The following is a 13,420-nucleotide window of genomic DNA, read 5'->3' as shown; positions in this document are numbered from 1 at the left end:
AAGATGTAATTGAGAGAATGGTTGACAAAGCTCTTTTTAAAAAATGTTGCTCTGTAAGTAACTATGAAGGGTTCTGAGGAGTAAAATGCGCAGAAATACCATTCTTTCTGTTTAATCAATTGTCATGCTTTATAAGGTAGGCAAAGAAACAAAACAAATCAGGAAGTCAGGGAAGAATGTGCAACATTAGTGCCAGTACAGCGAATTTCCCCTTACCATACTGCCAATATCACCAGAGTGTGGACTACATGAGCCAAAACCTCTGTACAAATCAGCACTGATCCTTTCACTTTGATGGCTCTGCACCAATATCCACCAGTTAAGGAACTGATACTGTAACTCCACCTATTACAATAAAACATGGTATTTTTTGCATTACAAAGAGTTTCGTTGCCATTTATAGAACAACTCAGGAGGCAAATGAAGAATTATGGCTTATGATAAGTTTTAGTATTTGAATAAATCATTGTATTTGTTGAAACGCATAGACTAAAATCTTCCAGCACAAATAGAATTTTTAGACCCAGTTTCATTATCTGATTTTCTTATCTGATACGGTGCCAGAATTGAGTTTTGGCTTTTGTGTTCCTGTTTTGGGTTTTTGTCTCTATTCAATACTAAATTATCTGACCAACATCACAGTAAACAGTATCATAGAGGCTGCTGGTTAGCAGCGTTTATTTCTGTTTCTTTAAAGGAGAGGTTTCGTTATAGTCTAGAGTCAGGTATGTGAATTCAAGTGTTTTCTGAGTCCACTGATTTGGTGTTCAGATTCCAAACTGATTAGCTGTGAAACACTTATGCCAGGATAATCACTGTATTTTACATGTAAAAGAAGAGATCGCTCCACATGTGGATCTGTGCTCTTGCATACAGAAAAGGTTGCATCCTTGCTGCAAGAAACTTCCCAGTTTGTTTTGAACTCTAAATGCAATGGACCAGACCTGGCACGATGGCAGAGGTTTGAAGGTCTGCTGATCAATATGGTTAGGCTAAGGAGGAGAAGGCAAACATGTAATCTCTCAACCCTTCCACTTTCATGAAGGTAATATCTGGGGTTGTTAAATTACTCTGAATCTAAAACCATGGGAATTCAGGACAGAAAGGTTGCTACAGAGCTGCATCACCAGCACAGGGGTAGTGGAGGGGTCTACTGAGGCCAGGACAGAAGCTCTCTGTGGCCATCCTGCTCATGGGTTGATTTCTGAAGACTATTTAACTGGGGCCTCTTCTGCATGGGGCAAGTGATTCCCTGTGACAGAATCATTTCTACAACCAGGGTTTCTTTTTCTGTGAAATTCCTTCTGTCCTAGGTGATCTGTCTATGTTATTTGGGCAGTTACAAATTGTCTAACATTCAGAAATTTCTGAGAAAGCCACAGATGATTGATGAGGAAACCTGCTATTTCAAATTTTACATTCCTTTAGGAAGGGGGACTGTTTTTTATTCTATGTTTGGTCAGCGTCTCATGCAAGAGTCTTCTAGAGCCCTCTGGGGCAAGTACTGTAACATATTTAATCCGTGTCTCCTACAAAGACAGGTGAAAATACTTCTTCTATACCATTATTCTGAACTAACTTTTAGTGCAAAGCAAAGATGAAAGAAAGTTCTGAAAACTTAATCAGTCTGATGTTGGAAGTTTATTTTTAAAATATGGAGGAAGGTGAAGAACTTGATATTGTTGCCTCTCACTGATGTTCAGATTTTGATACCACAGGTGGTTGTTTGAGACACTAGAATTTGAATAGTAAATTCTCTTTTTTGCTGCAATCTGTCTTCCCATCAAATGCAAAAATCAAAGCAGACTTTGTAAGGACAGTTCTTGTCAGAGGCCAACGTGCAGTCTGACTTGACTGCTCTGGGATCTGTTGAGGAGTTAGCTGGCTCCCCGTCTTGAGATGGACCTTACACAGCCCATTCAGAGCTGCTGTGGCCTTCACATGGAAGCAAACCAAGCCTCTGGTCTGGGCTTATAACAGGTCAAACTGTGCAAATGGTGTAGGGAGACTAAATTCGCCCAGGAGACAGTGGTTGCTTTCAGTTTAATGCTGTGTGTTTGTACCTTCCCATTTCCTTTGAAAACGTGTATTTCGTTGGCTTGTCTGACAATATAACCTCTTACTTTAAATGAAGATGTCCTGAACAAGCAATTTAATTTAGCAAAATTGATCATTTTAATGGTGTCAAAACCTTTGATCTCTGGATGTTCACCATCTGCTACTACGAGCAGGATGGGGAACGCAGGAGGGCAGAATACTAACTGCCCAACTTCAGGTCTAAATGTAGGTGTAGGCAGCTTAGGTTGCAGCAGTAGAGCTTCTATGAATGCACCGTTTATCTAAAGCCATCCAGGAGGAATCCGGGCCAGATTCAGACATATGTTACGGTACAGAAATGTCATTAATTTCAATGGAATTTTTCTGAACTGAGTTGTCTATGACTCCAGGTAGAAGGTAGTCTCTAGCACTGAGAATTAACGCTGTGCAAAATATAAATGTAGCTGTTCCTTTAGAGAAAAGCCTTGGAGCTCATTCATAATTTAAAATCTGCTATGTATGCCTACTGTAGAAAGGAAGTGAACTCTGAAATCTATGCTTTTTCACATTAAAGAGAAAAGTTAACTGCATCAAATTATAGATAGCAGATGGAGAGGAAGTTAATTTTGTAATCAAATTAGGCCTATAAACCTGTGCTGAGTCACATTTTGCTGTTTTAAGAGCACTGTTCCTGGTCATTTTCCTTTATAAACCAAAGTCATAGTAAAGAAATGCCACAAAATGAAATGTAGTTCAAAAAAAACATATACATATATTAATGTATTTCATTAGAAAAGAATGGCAGATATTTGGAAAGTTTATAGTTTGAATTTGCAAAAGGCAGCTCACATCTGAAACCAGCAAATGATAGCTGATGTTAACACTGGCTTCAGATTACCTGCAGTCAGCATTCATAACCAGGTGGAGGCTAATTCTTGACTATGGTTGTTGGTTGAGGGAGTGTATCTAAATAGCATTAGAGGTGATTGCACAGCAATCTGTACAGCAGTTTCATGGCACGTGATGAGGAAATTTTGTAGAATGTGCCTCTGAATTGGCTGCAAAGAACTAACGCACAGGCTGGGTTATGTCAACAATAAGAAGCTTTGTACTGAAAAAACAGAGTAGCATGGCTTGTAGCTGCACAGAAGGCATATGGCAAATCAGCAACTACAGCTAGCTCCAGGACTAGCTCCAGACTAAAATCTGAATCTTTACCAAATGTTTTAGAGTAGAGCTGGGCCTGAGCTACAAATCTGAACTTTGAAGTAGAGATCTGAAATTTCCCCAAACATGCAGGGCTTTTATTTGGGGTCTAGTTCGATCCACTTACACTGAGCTAACCAGAAAGATCAGATAAAACCTGAAGGTCTCCTGCAAGCTGTATGGGACAGATCAGGGATGTAGGATTTTTCCCCTTGCCTGGTAACAAACCAGTGACAGCTCTGTTGGGATGCTCCAAAGCCAGAATCTACCCTAGGGATTAGAATCTACAGGGTTTGGACAATAACTAAAACACTTTGTTTTAGTCCAGTATAAATCACCCTTATTTTGTACAGAATGAAAGGCTGTGCTAGTAGTGCACTATACCTTTACTCTTAAAAAAAAATCCCTAGTTGAAGCACTTCCCTAAAATCAGCTATTTAACGCAGCCCCTTTGCCAGCCCATTGCTGTGGGAACTCGGGCTTTCATTTATGTATGAAGCCAGACTGATTCTTGTGTTACATGTGGAGTTGAAATTCTAGGTAAGTGTTCAGATTTTTTTTTTTTTAAACTTACCTAAGGTATAGCTTCTTTTAAATATGATTACAGCTGTATAAATGATATGACCATTCAAGAGTACTTTGCTGATACTTGTATCTTTTTAGGCTTTGAAAAGCATCAGCAATGACTACAGATGTTCAGCCAAGGTTACCACATACCAGTTTGGAGTTTTAGTTAGGCAAAAGCATTTTAAGGAGAGTGGATTAGTTAAAATCAGGGGAACACTAGCTTAGGATCTTTACAAAGGAGATACAGCTCTATAGATCTACAGATCCCGTGAATCTGTGGCCACCCTTATAGCTAAAGGATTGATTTGGTCCCTCTTCATTTTCGAATAAGATTAGATCACTCTAGTGACATACTTGCTGCACTAGAGTCAAGAAGACTTGACAAAGTCATTGATTTCACTGAAGTCAATTAATCACCACGATTTCTTATGGCAAGATCCCTCAAACATATGTGTTCAGTCATCAAGGTTTAGAAAACTTGTAAAAGTTTTGACACTACTTTATGTTAAAATATGTACATGTTATCTGAAGCATAATTACTAGCTTAGAGTATTCGTGGTGAGTGTTGGATAAAATTCTTTCCCGTTTATATTTAAGTATTTTGTCACTTGTTTACATTTTAATACTTTACACAGGGACCAACTTTGCATCTGCTGGAACTACTAACAGAGCTTCCAGTATTTTCAAAGCACTATGATCAAACATTTAAAGAGTGAAATACTGATGTGCTTGTTATTATTTTTACAATTTGGAAATAGTAACTGTAAATGAAAGCAAGAAAAAAACTGCAGTGCAACAAGATTTGATTATTATAATCTGTAACAATGTATATCGTGCCAAAAGGGGGTACTAAAGACTCATTTCTAAGTAATGTTGTAAATAAAGTATATCGCATGTTGATTGGACTGAAATTTTGTCTATTTTCGATGCTTAATAAACAACCAAATTTACTTATGGAACTCAAAATTACTCTGAGAGTTTATGTATTTTCATATATAGCCGTATGCTAACCTGCCTTATGGAAAAAATAACTTAGCTTATTTCAATTACATCTGAAAAACAGAAACTTAAACACTTGCATTCAATTCAGGTTAGTATTTTCTTTGGGAATTAAGCAGTTAAGCTAATTAAGGCTGAATGTCAGCAAAAACATCTTCATACTGTCTTTAAAACATGTTTATAATGATGTGGATAATAATCAAAATGTTACAGTATTAATGAAGCTGGAAGCTTTAGTAATGAAAAAGAATGAATTTTAAAAGACAATATCCATTGTTACAAGTTATTTAATTCATTAGAAATGTCACATTTTAATTCTAAATTAGTTTTATCTGTGTTATTACATATATTTTATGTTATCACTGGAGTAACTGCAGTTACTCTATTCGATTAATTTTATTCGCACTTACAGAAATATTGTTTATTTTGAAGTATACAATTTTAAAATATTATTTATTTTAAACAGGATTCCAGCTTTGGTATCTAAATAATGGTAAGTGTACAGTACTTCTTTCGTTATTCTACAATATTCTCTCTCATTACTGAAAGCTTCAAACAAGCTACAGAAAACTCTTAGGTAAACCTCTCCATACCTGTCCTGAGGTCCATTTCAACCTTAACCCTTATGTGAATATGTGATTATGTAAACTCAGATTTTTTCTTTTAGCTTTGATTTAAATACAAATGTGCCAAAACAGCAATAAACAGTTTTCTGAAAATCCACAATGTGGTTTCCTATACTGGTGTAGTATAGCATTTTCATGCATTTCCGGTTTCTAATTTCTAATTCTTGTGTAATTTTTTTTGACACTTCGATGTTATTGAATGATAATTTTGGCTTTGTAACTCATGCTGTGTAAGTGATATATATCTCTGTATTGAATACCGTAAAGTAATCTAATAACATTAACGCTCTTTCTGCAAACTTCTGCTGCAAATTAAGGAAATGAACTTTGAAACATTTTCATGAGTGAGTAATTTTACCCACATGAGTTGTCCCATTGACCTCAAAGAGACTTCTCAAAGGAGTGAGAACTTTCTCATACTAGTAAAGATTATGGGAAGGCCTAAGTGCCCGCAAAATGTATATTCCAACAAGATGGGGTGATATAGGTATATACTATGTAATTGCTGTATTTATTTGGGCTTTTCCACCTGATCGAATATTGAAGGAACAAGCCTGGTCTTTGCTGACTCTTGACAAAAGAATGTTATTCTTGCAGAGTTGTTCTGATCAAGACATACTGGGCCAGGCTTTTGAAGATGCCTTAGAGGTACTGCAGCAGCACTCCGATGTTGAAATGCAATATTCACCAGGTAAAAAAAAAGACTTTTACTCCATTTCATTTACCACTTCATATTCTTACAGGAAAGTACATCCTAAGATTTTTGCGTGGGAGAGTAATTTCCCAGAGGTGGCTCAATGGACAGGAGAAGGGCACACTGGGAGGAAGAAAAGAGGGAAGAATATCTGAGGGGTCGCAGTCCCTGCATTTACACGGCCTGGTGTGGCATGCATCCTCCTAGTCTCAAGACAGGGAAACTGTTTGACAGTTCCCCTCTCCCTTTCTCTCCAGTACTAACCCAAGTGCACTGAGCTCTGTTTTCCTACGTGTATATAACCACAGTGCAACAGCCATTTTTCTAGTTCTCAGTGTTTCCTGAAAAAAAAATGCCATTTTATTTTGCTGTGAGTATAACTCATATAACAATGAATTCTAGTGAGGGGAAAAAAAAAAAAAAAAAAGAAGGAAAGACCAAGAATCCAACCAACTTGCGGAAAATGATCCAAGGTGAAATTCATTTCCACAATTACTTTTTTACATTAAAATACAAATTTTAAATATTTTTTATGTAGAGTGATAGATTAAGTCTGGATAATTATTAAAAATGCATTTTTCTTGGAGTATTTACTTCTTTGAGTACTCTTCTAGAGTAAGTTTTCCACAAAATTTAAAATATAGGCAAGCTGTAAATTGTTCTAATGAAGGCAAGGTTTTGGCAATTATAATGCTGTAGAATTAAAAGTCTTTTTGTGCTAGGTGATTTTACATCTTAAATAGAAATGGAAAGAAGGGAAAATAAAAGGCTATATCACAAGCCTTCTAAGTCCAGAACAAAACTTCTACTGTCTTCAGTTAGGTATGACTTTCATACATGGAAAATTATTTACATATTTATCAACTATATACTGAAATGTAAATAGGACACAGACTGGGCCAGATATTCAGATGCTGTTGAAAGGTTTTTGGCTCCACTACTATGGCAATTTATACATGTTGAAGGATCCATTATATAGATTTTTTTGAAATGTTCTTGCATATATCTATCATCAGGGCCAATGAAGAGAGGTTTTAAACTCTTTCAACTCAATAGTTAGATGTCCCACAACTGCACCCAAGTTTCCAATCACAGTAGATGTACCCTTTAAAGTCTTCTTCTGGCCTCCTAAAAATGTGTAATTTCTTCCAAATGTCTCAATTCAGTGTTCTCTTCTGCTTCTTTTAAACATCCTCAGGTCTTAGGCTCCTTGGATATTGTTCTTCTTGGCATTGCAGATATTCTGAGATTTTTTTTTTCCTTGTAGTTGATCAGACATAATAACATTTTTGGACAACTGAGATGGTATTGCCCAGGTTCATGTTTACCAGTTTCTATTCTTTGCCCAGGCAACCTTCTACATACTTACCTGTATTGCTAATGGTCTGCATGAAAACTGTATGATGTTCTCTTTTCCTTTCTAACGCATATATTATCATAATGATTCATTATGTTTGGTGATCTGCTTGGCCCTCCATTTTCTATTAACCAAACTATTTCATAATGTTAACTGACATTTTATTTTAACAAATACTGCTTCTCATTATGAAGGCAAACAAATCCAGCCCAGGAATATCATTAGCAGTTGCAGTGTACAAAGCCATGTACAGATTGGTGGATAATGCACCGATACAAAACATCCTGGCCCTGGATAGTTTATTATCTGATAAGAAGTCGTAAGAAAAATGCATTTTGACAGACTCAGTAACATGTTAGGTTGCTTGCCACTGGGGATTTTCCCTCCTCCCTCCCTTCTACTCACTCTGTTTTTGCTCCTTCCTCCTAATTCTCAGGTTATAGAAATTGCCTGACTGTGATCAACCATCATCCTCACTTCCGAGCAAGTCCCAGCTACTCTGCAGCACCATCTGCAGAGGACCCAGGATATAACTGGAGAAATGTAATAGTAAGTGAACTAACAGTGAATTCCTAACAACACAGTCATCCGGAAAAGGAAAGCTAGCCTGTTTGCAATTTCTAATACAAATCATCATGTTAACTCCAGCATAAGTCTAGTCTGGCCAGGATGAAACTGCCTTGGGAAATATTTGCAAAACGTGTAGTAGTCACTCTTTAGGATTCATCTTAACGGTTTGTCTGTGGTGCTCTTCTGTGGTTCATCATGGAATAGGACAAACAAACCTACTAGACAGTAAGGAAAAGAGCTTCTCTCTCTTACCGAGGAACAGGCAGAGAACAGCACATCGCAGGGTCCTCACAGCTTCTGCCCCTGTGAGGAAGTACCATGCCTTTGATTTCTTTTCCAACAGTATGCCTGGAGATTGCTGGAAAGACCAGCATTAGTTGGATTCTAGGTTCAACCGTTCAACCGCCTGAACCGTCTGTACTCACTCTTAAAAAACCTGAAAGTGTGGCCTCCAGGTAGTGGTGGAAAATAGTGTGGGGGAGATAATTTCAGTTGGCTGGATTCCACAAAAGCCCCATTTTCAGCCAGCAGATTAGCAGAGCAGGACACAGGAACTACAGAGTCTGTCTAAAGATACTGCTCAGATGAGCCTCGTCTTTTATCAACTCTGGAAGAAGAACTCACAGTGCCTTTTCTGCCTGCGGCAGAGCAGTTCAAGGTGCACGGTGAGGCAATTACTGTGTTTTTCCCCTTAAGCTCTCCCCCAGTGAGCAGTCATTCCCACTGGACTTAAGCTGGTGCTGCTCTTTACTGATACAGTTCACTGCATGCATCGCTGGTTGTGAAAAATCTTGTGTGTGTCAAGTGAAGAAAAGTTAGTTTTTTAAGGCTTCAGGCAATTAATTAGTTAAAATTTCTCTTTTCTCAGAGAATGCACTCTATTAGTAACTCTTTGTCTTAATTTTTGAAGAACAGTGCAGCGGATTTTTGTGCAGATGAAACTGTCTACCATTCCCTGCAGAATATTCCAGAAAACCAAGTGATGCATGCTGCTGCTGGCCAGCCAAAAGCAGGGAAAGGTATGTAGAAAGAACATAACTTGATATGGATGTTGTGTTTCTTTTAAAATTCTTTGGCAAATAATGCTTTCTCTATTCCCCCCCTTTTTCTTTCTCCTTTTCTTTTTCTTTCTTTTTTTTTTTTTTACTTTTAACAAGAAAAAAATGTTAACATTTAATAGTTATAGCGTAAAACTGCTAAGATTCAGCTCCTACAACACTTCAGTTGTTTATTGCATTCATTCTTTAGTTTTCATTTGGGACTCAGCATCCTTTCTATGACTCTTAGATGAGATTTCCACAGCTTCCATTCTGAGCTGATTCACTTTTGCCCATGGGGTCTTTTCAAGTAGCTTCCTGTTTTTACTGCTTTTTGAAATCTCCTTCTCTCAAATTTAACCATATGGTGCCAGTTTTTGATATCATCCTATCCCACTGATGTTGAACACCATGTTTTCTGTTGCTTAGTAGCTCCGCTACTACTACTACTACTACTATTACTACTACTACCACCACTATATGTTCCATGGGACTTTGGGAGGAATAGCTCCTCCTTTCAAGTCCTGTACTTCCACGCTTGGAATACGCTACTTCAAAGGCAAGCCTGCCAATCCAGAAATACTGGTTTTTTTAAGTCTTACTCAGTGTTGCACTGAGGAATTTGGCATGTATTAGCTGAAGTCACCTTCAACTGTTACTGCTCCATTAAACTTCACTTCCTGTTTAATCTTTCTTTAACATTAGGCATTCAGTCTTCTTATCCTTTCCAGAAGGCTATGCTGCAAAAACTTTTAGAATGATTGACTATTCTTGTGTTTTCTTTGTTCATGGCAATATTCATGTCAGAAATTTTAATGTGGAGGACTATTTGCAGTGCACCTAAATAAGGTTAGTCCTCTTGGCCTCCTATTCAAGCATGAGAGGTTAGTGTGGCCTGCTACGAATGGACTTGTAGAGGAAATGATCAGTACTGAGGAGCCAATATCTGTATTAAAAGTATTTCACAGGGAGTTTACTTAGGACTATCTCAAGACTGGCACTGAGTTCTAAAGCTGGAATGACTTGGATATGCTTTTGGAGTGTATCTTTGAGTTTAGTTTCCTCTGAAAGGAGTCCAGTTCATGCACTTCAAGATCATTCATATGAGAGATGCTCCAGCCCCTTCATCATCTTTGTGGCCCTTTGCTGGACTCACTCCATAAAGCTGTCTTTCTTGTACTGTGGAGCCCAAAACTGAACCTAGCACTTCAGATAAGACCTCACCAGTGCTGAGTTGAGGGGAAGGATCACCTCTCTTGGCCTTCTGGCAACGCTTTGCCTAATGCAGCCCAGGATACTGTTAGCTGCCTTTGCCACAACGGCACACTGCTGGTCATGTTCAACCTGTGTCCAATTGTTGTTATCCACAACAGCCAATTAGGCTGCTCCAGGACAATTCAGCACAGAAGTCTAATGCAGATGTTCTGAAACATCTTCTGGAGGAGCCCCCCTCTTTCCAGTAACCACACAACAAACCTGCAGACACTAGCCTGTTAGCTTAGATTGATGTCATACAATAGCTCAGGAACAAGTAATGAACATTGCTAGCTTGTGCGATGGCATGTGAGTACAAACATCCCTGAACTAACTCCAGTTCAAACTGGTGCATCCACATGATGAGGCACTTCAGAGATAATAGCTGGGCTCTAGAAACATAGCTGCATTAGCACATACGAGCTAATAAGATCTCTCAGACAAAGATACCAGCTAGAAATGATGTGTCTGGAATTAAAAACTAGACAGAAATGACAGCAGATCTAAGAGGAAGGACAGCATGAAATCTGAGATGCTAGTACAACACGGCTACGCTATCGTTTTCCGGCAAAGACTCTGTCAGCAGTAGCTAGAGGCTCTATTGAGCTACCTAGACATCCAGATGTTTCATTCATCCTACCATAGGTCCATAGGATTACAGGGTAATTGAGGCTGATGAGGACCTAAGGAGGTCCTCTGCCATGATTCAGAAGTGCTTACCGTGACCAGGCAACCTCCTTCACCTGTTTGCTTTTAAGCTTCTCATTTTCGTAGTCTTACATATATTTCTAGTAAAATATGTGCTTATAGCCACAGACCAATTTTTATTTAGCTCCTGACACTTTATTACATTTTTGGAAAGTACCTCTGATTTCAGGCTCTTCTTCTTCCTAGTTTGGCTGTCACGTCCTCTCCTATTTCCTTATCACCAGATGCAGGGTTACCATCATCCCTAACAGATGTCTTGGCTTGACCTCAGTGCTCCTTACCAACTATCATTTTCCCCAGCTCCTGGTTTAAAATAGCCATGTAAGACAAGATCTTATGGTCTTTAGGTGCAGCTGTATATTTCCACTTTGATTAAAGTGGAAGACATTCTTCTGCGTAGACTCTAATTTCTCCAAAGCATTCCTCTTTGCCTCACAATTTTCAATTCTTCCTCCCTATAGCAGTTACTTGGCTTTATGAAGGAAACTTGAAGCACTTCAGAAAGATGGATCCAGTAAACCTAAGTGAAACTAAGTAAGCCCCTTTGGTAGACTTAAGTTTCAGATCTGAAGCTGTGGGAGGAGAACATTAAACTGACAAATGTAGTATTGCAGCTTGCTTTTATTCTACATTGGAATGAAAATTCACACTTCTGAATTTCTTTTATAAAATGTAGTATGCCAGAAGATCTGTTTCCTTATCGACTAGGAAAATTTATAATTCAAAACTATCTTACTCTTCCTGTTCAGTCATGTTTCTTACATTGAACAGACTACCTTGCATCCCAGCAACTTTCCTGAAATAAATTTGGACAAAATAAATTAATCTCCAAAATCTTTGAGTTTTGATTAAGCAGGGAAAGCATTTATTAGAGAACATTCGTACTAGCTCTCCAAAACCTCTTTACTGCACTGCCTGAAACTGTAAGTTTCTGTAATAGCCTCTTTGACCACACACCTGCCCAATATGTGTCTGAAGATCCTGAGAGTGACTTCTGAGAGCTACCAAGCAGTGAGGTCATCAAATATTTGTCAAGGTCTCCAAATATCTTGCTGTTGAAAATCTAATAACCAGATCCCTTTCTGTCAGTCTGTACATATTTCAAAGCAATCACCCCATTAAATCTGTTGCTTGTCTTTTGTTGAATTGTTTGAACTGATTTTTTAATTTGTGTCAGGGTATTAGGTTTACCTATGCTTTTGTCATTAAGATCCTTTCCAGGAAAAGGGCAACTGTTTATCTTTCAAAACAAGTATGAGCTCTGTTCTGACCTTTTGTATTTTATTTCTTAATAGGTAGAAAAAAACTTCGACTGTTTGAGTACCTCCATGAGTCTCTGTATGATCCAGCTATGGCAAACTGCATCCAATGGGTGGATAAGCCCAATGGTGTCTTTCAATTTGTCTCCAAAAACAAGGAGAAACTTGCAGAGCTGTGGGGAGAAAGAAAGGGAAACCGCAAGATCATGACATATCAGAAAATGGCCAGAGCACTGAGAAATTATGGAAGAACAGGTGAAATCATTAAAATTCGAAGGAAGCTGACATACCAGTTCAGTGCAGTTGTTTTACAGAGACTTTCTCCATCTTATTTCTTGGGAAAAGAAACAGTTTATCACCCATACATTCAGTCTAATCAAGAATATCAGTGTGCAGATGACTGGATCAATTACAATAATTACATGTATAACAATAGTTATGCATTACAGCATGCTAACAGCTAGACACATCTTTCACATAAACAGGCTTTCCAGCACAGGAACCTTTCTCTGTACATGACTTTTCTTTTAAAATACCTTACCAACGCACACTGAGGAGGGTTTAAAAATTATATTGGCCTAGTTTTGTTCTTTTTGAAGTTAAGACAGTCAGTGACTATTCAAGAAAAACTGCAGCTCTAGGGCAGGTTCTGTTCTCTGCTGCATTAATCAGAGGAATCTCTTCAGATTAACTTTGTATACCCAAGATCAGGAATAAGGCTTTTGCCTGCTACTGAACACAAAAGATCTCATCCTGACAACAGCCCGCTTGCAATGGTCATTGTCTCCACTGGAAAATTTGCGTATATCCCCAACATTTACAGTCAGAATTTAGATGCTATTGTACTCTAGCACACACATTCTGTATCATTTGGATGCATGTGAATTAGAAAGGGAAGAGATTTGCCAACAGCGTGAAGCTACTATCTGCTTTTTTTCATCAATGCTTTCTATTAACAGATATTTTGTGAGTAAATGTTTGGCTGAAGTGTAGAATCCACATGAAGGTGCACCTGTTGACAAAGTTGTTAATCCTTAATCATTTGAATTAACATATCTTAGCACAGATACTGACATATGGTATTGGGATGGCCAAGTTGTTGGCAG

The 13,420-nt window shown here is 38.1% G+C and overlaps 1 protein-coding gene across 1 annotated transcript; it reads left to right on the top strand.

Annotated features, from left to right (window-relative positions):
* Positions 1-5,891: 5,891 nt before the first annotated feature.
* SPIC (Spi-C transcription factor) lies at positions 5,892-12,778 on the top strand. The gene is made up of 4 exons (XM_062597584.1): positions 5,892-6,126; positions 7,923-8,035; positions 8,967-9,075; positions 12,351-12,778. The coding sequence occupies exons 1-4, from the start codon at positions 5,892-5,894 to the stop codon at positions 12,776-12,778; spliced, it is 885 nt and encodes a 294-aa protein (XP_062453568.1).
* Positions 12,779-13,420: the final 642 nt, after the last annotated feature.

This window comes from Rhea pennata, chromosome 1 (assembly GCF_028389875.1).
Source record: "Rhea pennata isolate bPtePen1 chromosome 1, bPtePen1.pri, whole genome shotgun sequence".
NCBI lineage: Eukaryota > Metazoa > Chordata > Aves > Rheiformes > Rheidae > Rhea > Rhea pennata.
This window is presented reverse-complemented; position numbering and strand designations above follow the sequence as displayed.

Bases quoted from the DNA above. Each gene is read 5' to 3' on its own strand.
- SPIC (XM_062597584.1), top strand. From the start codon at position 5,892: ATGTATATTCCAACAAGATGGGGTGATATAGGTATATACTATGTAATT. The intron at 6,127-7,922 runs GTAAAAAAAAAG...CCTAATTCTCAG, and splicing joins TGAAATGCAATATTCACCAG to GTTATAGAAATTGCCTGACT. The intron at 9,076-12,350 runs GTATGTAGAAAG...ATTTCTTAATAG, and splicing joins CCAGCCAAAAGCAGGGAAAG to GTAGAAAAAAACTTCGACTG.